This window comes from Gopherus flavomarginatus, chromosome 1 (genome assembly GCF_025201925.1).
Source record: "Gopherus flavomarginatus isolate rGopFla2 chromosome 1, rGopFla2.mat.asm, whole genome shotgun sequence".
NCBI lineage: Eukaryota > Metazoa > Chordata > Testudines > Testudinidae > Gopherus > Gopherus flavomarginatus.
Genome location: NC_066617.1, coordinates 28,638,461 through 28,654,444, shown reverse-complemented (window position 1 = coordinate 28,654,444; position 15,984 = coordinate 28,638,461). Strand labels below are relative to the sequence as shown.

Below are 15,984 nucleotides of genomic sequence, written 5' to 3'. Positions count from 1 at the left end.
CACGGTGGTTCGCGGAACGCGAGAGCAAACCGCGGCGAAGCTTTCCACCCACTCTCAAAATTTCCCTTCGCTCCAAGGGTATTTGAGAGGCATCTGGGCCTGGGGATCGTTGGTGTGATGGTGGTGCAATGAACTGCACTCGGTTGGGGTTCTTGGGGCAGTTGGTCTTTATATGTCCCAGTTCATTACATTTAAAGCATTGTCTAGCTGACTGGTCACTGGGCCGAGGTGGGTTACTGGAGACTGGTGAGGTGGAAGAATAGGGTGTCTGTGGCTTTCCTTGGGTTGTAGGTGGGGTCTTGGGCTGTCCTCGGTTATAGGGTTTATTGTCGGTGTGCCCCCTCAGGTATTCGCTCCCCTTGACAGTAGCTTTTTTCTTTTCTGCCACTTCCATCCATTTGGCTCCAATCTCCCCCGCCTCAGTTACCATTTTGGGTTTCCCATCTAGGATGTACCTCTCTATTTCCTCAGGAACACCATCTAAGAACTGCTCCATTTGTATCAGGAGATGCAGCTCGTCCATATTGTTAACCTTTGTTCCTGATATCCAGGCCTCATAATTCTTTGCAATGTGGTATGTGTGTCGGGGGAATGACACATCTGGTTTCCATTTTAGGGCTCTGAACCGCCGACGGGCATGCTCAGGTGTTATCCCCATTCTGTATCTGGCCTTGGTTTGAAAAAGTTTATAATCGTTCATGTTCTCCTTAGGCATTTCAGCCGCCACCTCCACTAAGGGTCCACTGAGCAGTGGCCTCAGCTCTATCATGTACTGGTCTTCAGAGATGCTGTATCCATGGCAGGTCCTTTCAAAATTTTCTAAGAAGGCTTCAGTGTCATCACCTGCCTTGTAGGTGGGAAATTTTTTGGGATGTGGAACAACAACTGGTGCAGTGTTGTTAGGATTGGCTGTGTTCTGCTGCTTAGCCTGTTCTAATTCCATGGCCTGCTGGTGGGCTTCCCTCTGGAGCTCCATCTCTTTTTCTTTTAGTTCCAGCTGTTTTTGCTGCTTTTCCATCTCTTTTTGTTGCTTCTCCATGTCTCTCCTGAGGGCAGCCTCTTCCCTGGCCATTTCTGCCTGAATTAGTTCCATTCGTCTTTTATGTTCGTTGTGTTTGTTTATTGCTTTTAATTTAGCTATTTTTAGTTTGCTTGTTGCTGCACTGGTGCTCATTGTTCCTGCTTTCTTGTGCTGGTGCGCCCTCTTCTGTTTACTGCCTGAAATGCTGTTCCTCTGCTGCCTGCTTGGGGTTGCCTAGCAACAGTGCCTTTTTTAACTTCTTCTACCTAATCTTTCATGTTTACATTAAAACAAAAGAAAACCCTTTAATATGCAAATATGTTCTGCTGGTGTAGCTGACTCACAGCTGGAGTCCTATTGTTTAACAAAAGACCCTTGTTAAACTTAATGGCCTTGCCTTAGGCAATCTCTCTCCACAACCAGAAAGGAGAAAAGAAAAAAAAGGTTTTCTGGCTGTAGTTTTAAACAGACCAAAGAAAGACAGGTTAGACAAACCTCTCTTGATGCCCTACCAGGTTAGACGCTCCCTGGACTGGTGGAAAGATCCAACAAATGTCTGTACAGGGGTCCTGTTTACACAGCTCCCCCAACATTACTTCTGATTACGGATGCATCCCTAATTGGCTGAGGAGTGCATCTCAACAACATCAAGACTTAGGGGAAGTTATTGCCCACAGTGACAACTCTCCATATCAACCTCCTTGAACTCAGAGCAGTCAGAAATGCTTGTGCTCACTTTCTTTCACTGATCAGAAGTACACACACAAAAATTCTGACAGACAACGTAGTATTCCTGTGTTACAGAAATTGTCAAGGGGGAGCCAGATCATCCTCCTGTGCACAGAAGCACTAAAGCTATGGAAATGGTGTGTTTGCCACAGTGTTTCCTTATCAGCAGCCTACCTACAAGAATCGCAGAACATAACAGTAGACAGTGTCAGTCACAAGTTCTCACATGATCACGAGTGGGAAACAAACCCAACAGTGCTCCACAGTATATTCTGTCAGTGGGGGACCCCGACGATAGACTTGTTTGCTACTTACCTGAACAGGAAATGTCCACTCTATTGCTCCAGGGCCAGCACCGGGAAACACTCATTAGAGGATGTTCTCCTTGCCTCATTAGACAAGGGCATCCTGCACGCTCTTCCCCCATTCCCCCTGCTGCTGAAGGTCCTGATAAAAATAAAAAGAGAAAAAGCAAATGTCATACTGATTGTTCCTGGCCGAGACAGATGTGGTACCTGTACCTGACACAGCTGGCGATATGTCCACCAATCCCCTTCCCGCCTTTCTTCCTCTCTCAGAACAAAGGACAAACTCTCCATCCCAGCCTGCGGATCCTCCAGCTCAAGGCTTGGCTCCTTCATGGTTCCAGCACATAGAGAGCTGCTGTTCCAAGGAGGTGCAGGAAGTGTGACTACACAGTAGAAAATGGCTACCCAACACACTTACCTGCAAAGTGGATTAAGTTTCAGGTTTGATGCAATTCCAGACAAATTACCCAACGTCTTCCACCCTCCCTGTGGTATTGTACTATATACTGGATCTGAAGAGGTCAGGGCTATCCCTCAGTTCGGTAAAGGTACACCTTGCAACTATAATAGCTTTCCCTCAGCAAATAGAGGGATACTTGGTTTTCACCCATCCAACCACAAAGAGATTCCTCAATGGCATAGTGAACCTCTATCCCCAAACCGGACACCTCACCCCAACATGGGATCGAAGTCTAGTTTTAAAGAGCCTGACTAGACTGCCCTTTGAACCTATGGTCACTTCTTCACTTACATACCCGTCAATGAAGATGGCATTTCCAGTGACCCTCACCTTGATGAGGAGAATAGGGGAGATAGCAGCACTAATAGCATTCCCCCACCCCCTTCCACAGTATTCTTTAAAGGTGAGGCTACTCTTAGGCCACATCTGAAGTTCACCCCCAAGGTGATGTTGTCTTTTCGCATAAACCAGCTGATTCATCTCTATCCGGGCAGCTATACTGCCTACACTAGATATTAGGAGAGCCTTAGCTTTTTATCTGGACAGAAAAAAGGCCTTTTTCTAATCTTTTTCTCTTCATTGTGGAAAAGTCAGAAGGCGCAGTAATATCGGCCCAAAGATTCTCCAAATGGGTCTCAAACGTGAGAATGGCCATACTGGGTCAGACCAATGGTCCATCTAGCCCAGTATCCAGTCTTCTGACAGTGGCCAATACCAGGTACCCCAGAGGGAATTAACAGAGCAGGTAATCATCAAGTGATCCATCCCGTCGCCCATTCCCAGCTTCTGGCAAACAGAGGCTAGGCACACCGTCCCAGTACATCCGGCTAATAGCCATTGATGGACCTATCCTCTATGAATTTATCTAGTTCTTTATTGACCCCTGTTATAATCTTGGCCTGTACAATGTCCTCTGGCAGGGAGTTTCACAGATTGACCGTGCATTGTGTGAAGAAATACTTCCTTTTGTTTTAAACTTGCTGCCTATTAATTTCATTTGATGATCCCTAGTTATTGTGTTATGAGAAGGAGTAAATAACACTTCCTTATTTACTTTCTCCACACCAGTTATGATTTTATAGACCTCTATCATATCCCCACTTAGTTGTTTCTTTTCCAAGGTGAAAAGTCCCAGTCGTATTAATCTCTCCTCATACGGAAGCCGTTCCTTACCCCTAATAATTTTTGTTGCCCTTTTCTGAACCTTTTCCAAGATGGGGTCACTACATCTGAATGCGGTATTAATTGTATTAACCACTGCTATCATAGTCGCACAGTGTTACTTCCATCCATAATCTGCACACATTTGATGAGGTTGGTTTCCACCTCTCTCGTCTTCCTCAAGAATGTTCCCATCTTGGAAATCTGTAGGGCAGTGACTTGGGAATCTGCTCATACCTTCGCAGAACACTTCTGCAATTACTGGAGACTCTGCTTCCGACACTATCTTCAGCTCCACAGTGTTACCATTCATAACAGACTCGACTCCAAAGCCCCAATCTCCCACTGGGGATCCTGCTCAGGAGTCACCTCCAGTGCAGCACCCACAAGGACATTACTTGATGAAGAGGAGGAAATTACTCACTGTGTGCAGTAAAGATGGTTTGAGATATGTTCCCCTCTTGGTGCTCCCCAGCCCACCCTTCTCCTCTCTACTTTGGAGCTGTCAATAGAGGCTTCTTGGTAGAGAAGTGGTTTGCCTATGCAATGCTAACTAGCCTCAAGGCACAACACAAAGGAGGGAAAGAGCATGTGCGGGCTGAACAGACACTGCTACCAAATATCTCCAATCAATAGTACAGTGGAGCACCCATAGGGGAACACATCTCGAAGAACCATTGTTACTGCACAAGGTGAGTAACTTCCTCTTATGATTGTCAAGGCTTTCTTTTATCTGCTGACTGGGGCATTTTCCTTTCTAGCCACAAACCATAAAGCGAACGTTATTTTCTTAACCAAACTAATTGTTTTAATTTCATAACCATTCCTACATATGGATCTTGAGTGACTTGAGTGCTAAGTTTCTGTCTGTCTGTGAGAAATTGAAAAGTTCTATCTCTGACTTAGAGTCCTCTGGGTCTGGAAGGAGCTTTATTCTTGGTGGTTCTGCCCACAGTACTGATGATAGACTGTTATCGAGCTCCTGTTTTGGTTTCAGCTGAGGTTCTGGAGAGTGTTGACCTCTTAGGCTTTGCAGGTCATCATCTTTAGAATCTTCATGCTCCAGCGGTTACATTTCTCCCCCTGACTCTTCCTACTTCAGTTGCCAGTGCATGGATCTGGGAACCTTCTTGGTCAGGCTTTGATTCAGTTGGGATGGATCCATTGACTTAGCCTGGGGTTGCTGCTTCCACTAGCCATCTTTTGGACCTGAGGAGCGGGGGAGGGATAGCTCAGTGGTTTGAACATTGGCCTACTAAACCCAGGGTTGTGAGTTCAGCCCTTAAGGGGGCCACTTAAGGATCTGGGGCAAAATCAGTACTTGGTCATTCTAGCAAAGGCAGGGGGCTGGATTTGATGACTTTTCAAGGTCCCTTCCAGTTCTAGGAGATAGGATATCTCCATTAAATTTAATTTATTTATAAGTGAGATTCTTATGCTGCAGGCATCAGGTCTTCAGTCAAATCTGATGACATGTTTGACAATCCCCATTGATTGCCCCCTGTCCTTTAGGGTTCTACAAACACTTTAATGAAATTGATTTTATTCATCATGGCCCATATTAAGTGGTCTCAGTGTGGTCACCCCTTAGTGCCAGGCATCTCACTCGTCGTCCTCTTAAGAGGTCAGTACCCTCTCCATTAAACTCCTTCTCCATTCACAGTTTGGGTAGATATTTTTTTCCTAAAGATGACTGGGTATTTGGGATAGAATGTGAAAAAAGCCTTGTGTTGTTCAAGATCTGAGTCTCAGCCCCTCCCCCTCCCCCAATCATGGATGAGCTGGTATTTACTAAGGCTACATTTCCTCATGAGTTAAATCTATTTCATAAAATGCTGGCTAGGCTAGCATAACTGTTGACTATGCCTTTGGAGGTTGTTAGTGAAAAAAATACCACTAGCTCTTTGACGAAGTGGAGGGAAAGGAATAATGCAAAAACAGGTGGACCCTTGCCCCAGAACATCCTCCCTTACTCCTTTTGCAGAAAGCTCTTCAGACATTTGGGGGAGCCGAGGCTGTGCAAAAACTTATGTACAGCTAGGGATGCGTGACACAGGAGTTTTCTGGCAGGTGTGTCTGCACATGGCCCTGCCAGAATTAATCCTAAACCTTTTGAACAAGTCTGTTTTTAGGAGTGTATGTGTTTTCAAGAAAAAGTGCATGATCAAGGAAATTTCAGTGAGATGGTTACATAAAACCCCTGCTTTATTGCTGCTGATTTGTCGTGCCTTTTACAGTTATGGATTGCCTTTCTAGGAATTCTTTTTTCAGCTTTAATTATGAACATACTTTTTGTGGGTTTAAATTGGACATTCATCACTACTTAATTCAGGGGCAGGCAACCTATGGTACGAGTGCCGAAGGCGGCACACGAGCTGATTTTCAGTGGCACTCACGCTGCCTGGGTCCTGGCCACGGGTCCGGGGGAGCTCTGCATTTTAATTTAATTTTAAATGAAGCTTCTTAAACATTTTAAAAACCTTATTTACTTTACATACAGCAATAGTTTAGTTATAGATTTATAGAAAGAGACCTTCTAAAAACATTAAAATGTATTACTGGCACGCAAAACCTTAAATCAGAGTGAATAAAAGAAGACTCAGCACAGCACTGCTGAAAGGTTGCTGACGCCTGACTCAATTGAAGAGGAAGGGGAAGAAGTTTCCGTTAAATTATTGGACAGGTGATGGTCTGGGTGTAGTTAAAGTTGAAGCCAGTCCTGTTACAAACCCAGTTTTCAACATCATTTTTTCTTTCCTAACTTCATCAAAACTAAAATAATCCTGGGCCACAGCTCGTTTTTGGGCAGAATATTTCTGGCAAGCTTGGGGCCCATCACAAGGCATTTGAAGGATGCTCTAAAATGTCCTATTATTCACTTTTCATAGATTTTCCTAATACTACTTTGACTTGTCATATCTCTGAAACATTCACATAAAAACTTCAAATTTCAACCCCTCGGGCATCCCTAATGAGTAGAAGAGCTTGTCCTAGGTTTTGCAAGAGAACACGTAGCTATTTAACAGTATTCTTGTGAGAATACAAAAGCACGTACATAGATATCTGTATGTGGTTGGAAGTGTATATAATACACACAAGTTAGATAGTACATACCAGTTTGATGCATGGGTAATACATGCACATCAGTTTGATACACACTTTGAAGTGTGCATGGTCCATGTGCGAAAGGATGTGAGGCTGGGCGCAGTTGGTGGGAAACCCTAGGAGATGCAGGTAGGTTTTTTCTGGAAGGAGAAGCGAAGGGAAAAGGAGTTAGTATGGAGAATAGAAATGAGGAAGCAAGACAGTTTAGGAAAAAATGGGGTCCATTCCTGATTAGCTTGCAAGCTCTGCCAGTCATGTCAGAGCTTGGAACAGCAGAAGGGATGGATACCTGTCACTGAGCAATTCTTAAAACATTTAAAAAGTCCTAGTGGAATTTCTTGCAGAAAACTTTTACCTAGAGTTAGTGATCACCGTATCTACCCCTCAGCCAAAGACCCATAGAGAATGTTATTGTTTCCGCAGAATGCACTAACCCTGAGGCTTGTTACGTCAAATTCAGGCTCCATTTTACAAAAACATCCAAATGTTGGGAGTATGCAAACAGCCTTTGTTCAGCCTCCATAGTGAGACCATGGGAACAGTCAGAAACCTTATCCTGCCATCACACAAATTTATTGAGAGAAATTTTGTGTATTTTGTCACTGGTGATGTATCTGAGTAATGGATAAATAAGAATATGAAGCTGTATTGGGATAGTATGAGAAGGGACAGAGCTAAAGTTGTTTGTGTGACCACATCGGCAATTGCTAATGTTCCAAAAAAATGTGTGTGTGAAGTCAATTCTTAGTCTGGGCTTTCTAATTTTTGTTTTGTTTTTTGATGATATATAATTGTCAGTTTGACAAAAGAGAGTCAATGAAAACTATTTTATGTAAAGACAAGGTATTCTCATTTTGTAAATAGTAATATTCATAGCAATACTCAGGGAACTCACCAGTATAAACTGGAAAAGTGTTGTCTTAATTTGCTTCAGTGTCATGAATGATTAATGACTCTTTCAGATAGTCTTTGCATACAGTGTTACCAATAGGACTTACTGTACCTATTGATACCAAACTAAAGTGCATTTCATTGTGTTTGATACTAGAAACCTCCACTGTTGCAGATGATTTTATTAGTATTCACTCTAATTGTATTTAGCTTTTCTTTGAGAGGTTAGGTTTTTTTTTAAATCCAGAATCACTAAGTATATTGTAAGTACATGCTTTCTTTTATAAAAGGAAGGCAGAATGCATGAAGGTAGGAATATAATGGAAGTATGTTTACAGTGGTTTTCAGGTCTAGTATACTAATTTCAAAGGAAATAATGCCTTCAGAATGTGCTTTAAGAAAAGGTTTTTACATTTTTGTCAACTGAATAAAACACCGGATGGGTTTATTTTCAGGGAGAACTGTAGTAACATACTACTCTAGCAGGCAGTGGGAAGAGAAACGGAACAATAATAAAGGATAATGAGAGCTAACAGAACATTTTTATATGCAGGAGAACTCCGGCACATTACCAAGCTAAAACCTTGGAGCCTCTTTGATGTGCTTGTGGAAAAATATGGTTGGCCTCATGAAGATGCTGCGCAGTTCACAGATTTCCTGATCCCCATGCTAGAAATGGTTCCAGAAAAACGAGCTTCAGCTGGAGAATGCCTTAGGCATCCATGGTTGAATTCTTAGCAGAATCTTCAAATGTAACATTGAACCAGCAACCACTTCCAGTGCATCGGACCTAAATGGTGACTGTCACAAATTCTTTAACGGGATCACAAGTGAGCTGGCTTCATCCTCAGACCTTTATTTTGCTTTGAGGTACTGTTTGACATTTTGCTTTTTGTGCACTGTATTCTTGGGGAAGGGTAGTCTTGTCTTCAGCTGGTAGTTTACTGACCCACTCTCTTCAGAAAACACTTAACGTGTTTTTAAGCATCATTTCTTGTGTTGTGTGGCATTCAAATGTCAAACTTTTGAACAAACTATCCCCCCCACCCCTCTGTGTTTTGGCAGGTTTTGTAACTATTTATGATGAAATATTTTAGCTAAGTATTATATAATTTGCAAGTTTGACATTATCAAGTCAGAACTGAGAAATGGCAAGGAATTGTACAATTTTATTTTCTGACAAAGGGACATCATTCTTGTATTATAGTGTATGTAAATGCACCCTGTAAATGTTTATTTCCATTTAAATATGGGATGGGGACTCAGATTTCAGAGTAAAGCTACTAAGTTTAAAGAGCTTTGTAGCATACAAATTGCATGTAGCGGACTTCAAGCTGCTTTAAGGATTTGTGTAAACTTTCCATTTTGTAGAAGTTCCTGTACATTAGATTATAAACAAAGTGGCTCTGGTTTACAAGACTTCATTCCACAAATGGCACTTTAAAGGAAGGCTAGACTTCTTTCTAATGATAAAGTATGTATTATCATTTAGCACTCCCTTTTAGAATTTTTGCCTATTTTAAGTGCTTTTAAGGAGAAAATAGCAATTTCCCTTACAATGTGATAGTGAAGACATGGTACCATATGGTGTTGCCTTTTTATAAGCACTGTAATTTGTACTATACCCAAAAGATTAAAAGTGAGCATGAGAAATATTCTGTCTAGGATTACAGATAATATGTGCTTGGGATACAAAAAGGATCAACCAAAAAGCAAATATAATTTAGAGGACAAAATAATTAAACTTTTGAAACAGCTCATGTTCATTCCAGTCATAGCTTTACATGCTCCTAAAACAAATTGCACTGGCTCCCTCGCCCCCATGAATTGACATATATAGCAATTAGTTTGCCCTTTGTAGATTGCACTCAAAATTGTAAATGTTTGAGTCTATTTAGCTTATTCACCCCCTCCAAAGTCATAGGCAATGCAGATTTTAGAATGTAAAATATGGAGATGTATTTTGCCCTCTTTTAGAAGTCAGTGGGATGAATGTAAGTTTATTTCTGGTTTTACATAATTATGGTGCCACTTTTTTGACTGTCCGTTTTAAATTTATTCACATGCCTTTGCAATAACTAGATTGTGAGAAGATAGCTCTGTGTTGTAACAATAACCAATTGTTTGAGGTGCTTGCAGTTGTCTAATTAAAAGTGTTTTGTTTTTTCAGACATTGTGCTGGTCATTCAAATGCTTGATAATGGTAAATCCAACTGTTCGATAGTCACATTTCTCAGTAGGTTTTTCAGCCTAGCATACTGGAAATGCCAGTTAACAATTCTTTTGTAAACTTTCTGTATACTTGCTGAAAATATTTTACTTAATACATTAGAGCTAAAATTGCACCTGCAACCGTTAACTCATTGCTTGTTCAGACTCAGAAATGGTATTCCATAGAATTTGTTTAAGTTAAAGTAACCTTTGCTTGCTTTTTGCCCTTCTGTGTATACCTCCAATAATTAAAAATGAAGATTATTTAAAACCTATTGCTAGAGTACAACACAATATGCTATTCAAGAGACTTTCAGCCACATTTGTCACTGCTAACATTTGGGTTTCAGAGCACTGGCAGCCACCTACTTAAGGACTTCGTATTGGAAAGCCTTTTTTTTTTTTTTTTTTTTTTTTAAATAAAAGAGGCAGCAAGGATAATATTGGTAGCGCGAAGACAGGAGGTAAAATTTTCTGCTTCACTGTGGAGTTGCCTTTAGGTTCATCCTGTTGCAACAAGTGAAAAAGTTTCAATACAGGAAGAAAAGAAAAACTTAATTGAAATATTACTTTAAAACGTGTCATTTTCTAGGCACCAGACCAGATATTCCAGTATATTACAGCTCTTTGCACTAATGTAGCTATTTTTACAGAAGTTACTGGTATCCTAACATTCAGTCAATGGTGGTAACTTAAAAAGTACCAATTCAGACATTTACTATGATGTCTTTTACCCATTTCTTTCAAAAGCTGTAGCTACTCAATTTAAACTGACAAAATATTTTTGACTTTGTCTTGTACAAAATATACGTTCGTGCTTCCAAGCTAGCTAATGATCCACTCACTTATTTTATGAATGCAATGGCTTTGAACATCACAGTAAAGTAATAAATTGTGGATCTATAGGGTTGGGATAAGGAGGTTATTTGTACAAAGCTCTGGTCATTGGCGTTGACTGTAAGCTATCTGATTGTTTAATTAGTTGATGGTCTTGGCCGCTAGACTCAGGAGAAAAAACAAGGATGTGAATAGTAATGGAACTGAATTATCTTTCCTGGAGTAGTAAGAAAATAAATTTCTAATGCTGTTACCAGTCCAATGCCTTCTTTCACTAGCAGCAGTTGCACATAAAGACAAAGCGACAGTTCCTCTTTACTCAGTCTGATATACTAGCTTTTTATAAACTGATGGATGTTCCTGATTCTTAAAAAATTTAATGTTAAATAAACTTAACATCCACAATCAGCTACAGTAGAAAAGTTACTTGACACATCAGTTAGTTTCACAGGGCTAATTAAACTTGTACTGTTTCTGTAAAATTACATATAGCCAACTAACTGAATTAGTTTTAAGATCTGAAATAATTGGTCCTACTACCAGACTGGTATTTAATAAGATGATTAAAGGCTTGTCTTTGTGTTCTGTAGCATAAAAATTGGTGCACACATTTATTCTGTATTCAAGCATAGTGGCCGAATCTTAGCTACCATACAGATATCTTATCCTAGATATATAGTCAAATTAAAACACTGAATTTGCATTTTAACAATACATTTTCTGACTGTATTTATTCATTTTTGTGAAGTCTATTACCTCCATGTTATTCTTTAGCCACAAACACATACCCATCTCCTCTCTTTTGGTAATAAAGTTCCTAAATCTTTCATTTTTATGTTGAAATGTCTTCTCTTCGCAATGTAGGTAGGTCATTTGTTGTAAGTACTGCACTATAACGATGACTTTGTGCATTTCAGGAATTATTTTACAAAATCTGACAAACCATACATGTTGGAGTTCTATTTTGAACTTTTAGAATAGGAAACATACCTAGATAGGTACTAAAATATGTGCAAATGTTACTGTGGTCTATCTTCAAGATCAGAATAACCAATATTTGAAACATGTTTGGTATGGATCTGGTCTGTAACTGTACCACTGTGTGAATATTTATCACGTATAATGTTAACACGTTTCAGTAAACTGACAGTACACTGATATTCCAAGTAGTTTTCCCTCATCTCTAATCACTAAGATTAGCAGGAAAAAACACACTAACCTTTGATGCAGTGGTTCTCAAACTTATTTCATCATTGCCCCCTCTTTGTGTCTGTAGTAGTTTACATCCCCCACCTTCAGAGCTGGGCAGCTAGAGAGCAGTTGCTGGCTGGCACCTGGTAGCTGTGAAGGCAGCACAGAATTAAGAGTGGCATGTATTGTCACCCTTACTTCTGCACTGCTGCTGGCAGTGTTGCTATGTGCCCATCCAGCTCTGAATGTGCACAGCAAGTTCCCCATCCGTCCCCTAACGCTTTTCATGTTCCCCCAGTTTGAGAACCTCTGCTTTAATGGACAGATTCACAGATGGAATAGGCAATTGGTCAGCTTTCCTCAGTCAGTTTTTCATGCAGGAGGAATAAAATGTCCACAAAATGCGAACACAGATTATTTTTGAAGAGGAAATAAATTACTACCATCACTTCTAATTAGAGCACTCACAATCCTGGCAGACTTTAAATAGCTGCACACAGTCACTTATAACCTTACTTTTCCTTAAATACACAACCCTCAGAACAGAGTGTTAAAACTGACATAATTGTGATTTATTAACATGAATTAAAATGCCCAACCAGTGCTGCAATGTGACAGTATATTAAAAAATTAAAGATCATATACTGTACTACTTCCACAAAGATCACACATTTTTGCAAAAGAGACTTGTCATTATGTACAGTACTATATCAAATGAAAGAAGCCTTAAGCAATTTTACACGCAAAAGAAATACACTATTTACAGCAGTTGTCAGAGATATTAGAAACAATCTATACATTAAATTACATTTCTGCAAATAACTGATGAAACAAAAGTCATGTCCACACCAAACTATAAAAAAAATCTGTATTGCATTGTTTTCTAGCTATATGCACACAAAGAACTGCTGACAGGAGAAAATGAAAAACCTATTCGTGCCATCTCTATCAGTGTACTTATTTAATTACATATGTATAAAAAGTAATATAGAAAACATTCACTAAATGAATTTAACTGCAACAATAAAATTTAAAGATTATGCAGCATCAAATCTACTGCCAGAAAAAACTGCTGGAATGTTCACTTACAAAATAAAAAGAAATACCTAATACTGGCTGAACAGCACATTTTCAGGAATTTTAAAAAAAGCAAAAAAAATGGAAAGAATACAATGAAAGAGCACTGGTGTTTGCTTTTATACAAAGTATCATGTACAAGCTTTAAAAAGTACCTTGAACAGGTACATATGAAATATACACAGTTTATCTTACAGAAACATTTTTAAAATGTTTAGGAGCAAGGGTCCCATTTTAATGCCACCCTGAACCATGGTAATTATTTTGAAAAGTTGGTGGCACCTGTGCTCTGTGAATAGGAATTTGTCCAGGCACTGGAGATGCCTGCTGAGGTCCTTGCACCCCATGAGGAAGGGTTACAGAGCCAGGATGAGGACAGAATCCTGAAGCTGTAGGTGTTGGAATACTGTTTGGTCCTTGAGGTTGGATATGAGGACCTTGACCTGGTAGTGGACAGTGAGGTCCTGTTCCAGCAGGCTGATGTTGAGGTCCAGGTCCCAAAGTTGTATGATGTGGGGCTTGTGATGAATAGGAAGATACACTTGAAGGAAAATGTGGGGGTCCTTGATGTGATGGATGATGTAACCCTTGTGCTGATGCTGGGTGATGCCCAGAGCCTAAAACATTGGAAGGTGGAGGTGGTGGGGGTGGAGGAGCTGAATTTACTACATGCTGGTGTTGTGCTTGCAGACTTTGATGCCCTGTTGTGGAATGAGGAGGCTGATGGTGGGGTAGAGGACCTGGAGGTGGAGGTGGTGGTGGCAAATGATGACCAGCAGCTTGAGAATGAATGTGTGATCCAGGGGCTACTGCCACAGCATGAACTGGACCTACTATGTGTGCTACAGAATGCTGCTGATGGGAACTTTGCTGCTGTACAAGATGAGGTCCTGGAGCAGGTGGTGGTGGTGGAGGAGGAGGAACAGCAGATGCTGAAGTCTGATGATGAATACTGGAGTTCTGAGATGGCAAAAAATGCCCTGCAGTTACATGGTGTCCTGGAACTGCTTGCTGGCCTGTAGTGCCAGGAAGTGCTTGATTTGGTCCAGAGGAGAAAACAGTTTGTTGGGGTATGCTACCCTTTAACTGACTATAACTCTGAAAGTTTCCAGAGGGCTGCTGGTTTTGATAGTAAGTAGAAGAAGAAGGGGGTGGGGGAGGGGGTGGGGGCGGTGCACTGCTGTTCAAATTTTGTTGGTTAAACTGACTATAAGTTGCTGAAGATTGTCCTGAAGGTGCCTGGGTGAACAACTGTCCACTAGCCTGCTGCTGACTACCAGGCTGAAGGTTCTGTGCTGCTGGATAAAAACTTCGGTGTGTTTCTCTCTGAGGTGTTCCAACTTGAGGTGACTGTGAATGATGAGGTCTGTACGGAGACCCTAACTGTTGTGAGTGAGGCTTTGGTGAAAGATAACCATGCTGTACAGGTGTGTGAGGAGTAGATGACTTGGGAGGATTTTCTACATGAGGTGAAGGGGGACAATGCAGTTTCAAAGGTGCAGAAGGCAGCTTTTGTGAATGGGAAAGTTGCTCTGTTGAACTACGCAAATGTGACTGAGATGGGTGAGTTTTTGAAAGTACTTGGACATTATTTGTCAGTTGTTTTTGTTGCAGCTCAGATTTTGGATTATTCACATTCTCAACCTCTGGAGTATTAACTGCAGTTTCCCAGTGAGAATCTGGTTTTGTGGATGTTCTCCCAGTTGACGGTGCTGAAACTACAGGACCAGGTGAAGAAGGCTAGATAGATGAAGAGAAAGAACAAAGTCAGTGTAACTTTATATCAAGGTAGAGGTGTATTTTAAAATATTTTGAAGTAATGCAGTAAAGCAGTGCTCCGGGGAGGGCGGGGCTGTGCACTCCTGTGGATCAAGCAAGTTCGATATAACATGGTTTCACCTATAACATGGTAAGATTTTTTGGGTCCTGAGGACAGCGTTAGATCGAGGCAGAGATGTATTAAAAACCACTGTTTCTTAAAAATAACTTTCACTAAGTAAGTGTTTTAGAAATCAAAAAGATTTTGTTTCCCTTTGGCAGGTGCACAGGATGTATGTTCCTTATTGGGGGGGGAGGGGGAATAGATACAGCTGGAAATCTAAGCTCTCTTCATCATGAGGATAATGCTACCATTAAGTGTTACCAAAATGCACTGAAGCTTATTATTTATACAGCATACAAAGTGTCACAGGTTTAAAACAAAAACAAAAACCACACCCGAGAAGATGTCACTACTTGAAATATCTTATAATCTATGTTATTTATAAAAGCCCTAGACTGCTGATACTAAGGGATTTCCTTCAAGTTCTATACAAAATAATTTACAGGTTTCATATCAAACTTCAAATCGGGATAATGTGAACAAACGGACTACACATTACAACCTGAATTCCTCCATTTAATGTTATGCCAGTAGCTACTACACAGCTTTCTTCCTATCAGTGTTAATTACCCTCACTGTTAAAAATTTGACACTTTATTTTCAGGATGAATTTGAGCATGTAGATTAGAGTTCAGATTCCTTGTAAAATTATATAGTGATCTATTTTGTTTTTTAAATAGAAATGCAAAACATTGAAACAATTTGTCTCCAAAATCACTGCAATTGTGACTTTCGTCACTACCATAACACATACCAAATTTTAATTGAACTGAGACAAAGCCAAAATATTCCAGTGAGCCTGTGATCTATAATAATTGAATAGATTTTATCTGTTCATACTTCAGAGAATTAGCATAAAAAACAGATGAATCAGTCTGGTTATTCTTTGGAATTATCGGAAAATCTTGACAAACAATACCACTTGTACTATGCTAAGGTATAAGGATCCTAAATGTGTGTGTTAGTGCTGACAAGTCCTTTGCAATTGAGAATTCCTATCATGAATGAAAGCAGTTTAACTTTTTACTTGGATTTTTAGATGAAAAATGTCTTACGTGGCATATTACATGGTTGAGATTTGGCTAGAGTTACTGCCGCTCATATTCAACAC

The 15,984-nt window shown here is 40.4% G+C and overlaps 3 protein-coding genes across 14 annotated transcripts in view; 1 reads left to right on the top strand and 2 right to left on the bottom strand.

Annotated features, from left to right (window-relative positions):
• Nucleotides 1-7,211, bottom strand: part of LOC127035900 (uncharacterized) — a 52,569-nt gene extending 45,358 nt beyond the window's left edge. For all 3 annotated transcript variants that reach the window (XM_050926125.1, XM_050926136.1, XM_050926146.1), the window contains exons 1-2: nt 6,794-7,211; nt 2,066-2,197 (exon numbers count right to left, since the gene is read on the bottom strand). In XM_050926125.1, coding sequence (XP_050782082.1) covers nt 2,066-2,197; nt 6,794-7,040 — 379 coding nt within the window. In that variant the 5' untranslated portion in view covers nt 7,041-7,211. The remainder of the gene's footprint in view (nt 1-2,065; nt 2,198-6,793) is intronic.
• The window catches only part of SRPK2 (SRSF protein kinase 2), a 330,809-nt gene extending 320,524 nt beyond the window's left edge, over nt 1-10,285 (top strand). For all 8 annotated transcript variants that reach the window (XM_050925633.1, XM_050925651.1, XM_050925644.1 and 5 more), the window contains one exon: nt 8,229-10,285. In XM_050925633.1, coding sequence (XP_050781590.1) covers nt 8,229-8,413 — 185 coding nt within the window. In that variant the 3' untranslated portion in view covers nt 8,414-10,285. The remainder of the gene's footprint in view (nt 1-8,228) is intronic.
• Nucleotides 10,286-12,464: 2,179 nt separating this feature from the next.
• The window catches only part of KMT2E (lysine methyltransferase 2E (inactive)), a 122,007-nt gene continuing 118,487 nt past the window's right edge, over nt 12,465-15,984 (bottom strand). For all 3 annotated transcript variants that reach the window (XM_050925279.1, XM_050925270.1, XM_050925289.1), the window contains one exon: nt 12,465-14,731. In XM_050925279.1, coding sequence (XP_050781236.1) covers nt 13,226-14,731 — 1,506 coding nt within the window. In that variant the 3' untranslated portion in view covers nt 12,465-13,225. The remainder of the gene's footprint in view (nt 14,732-15,984) is intronic.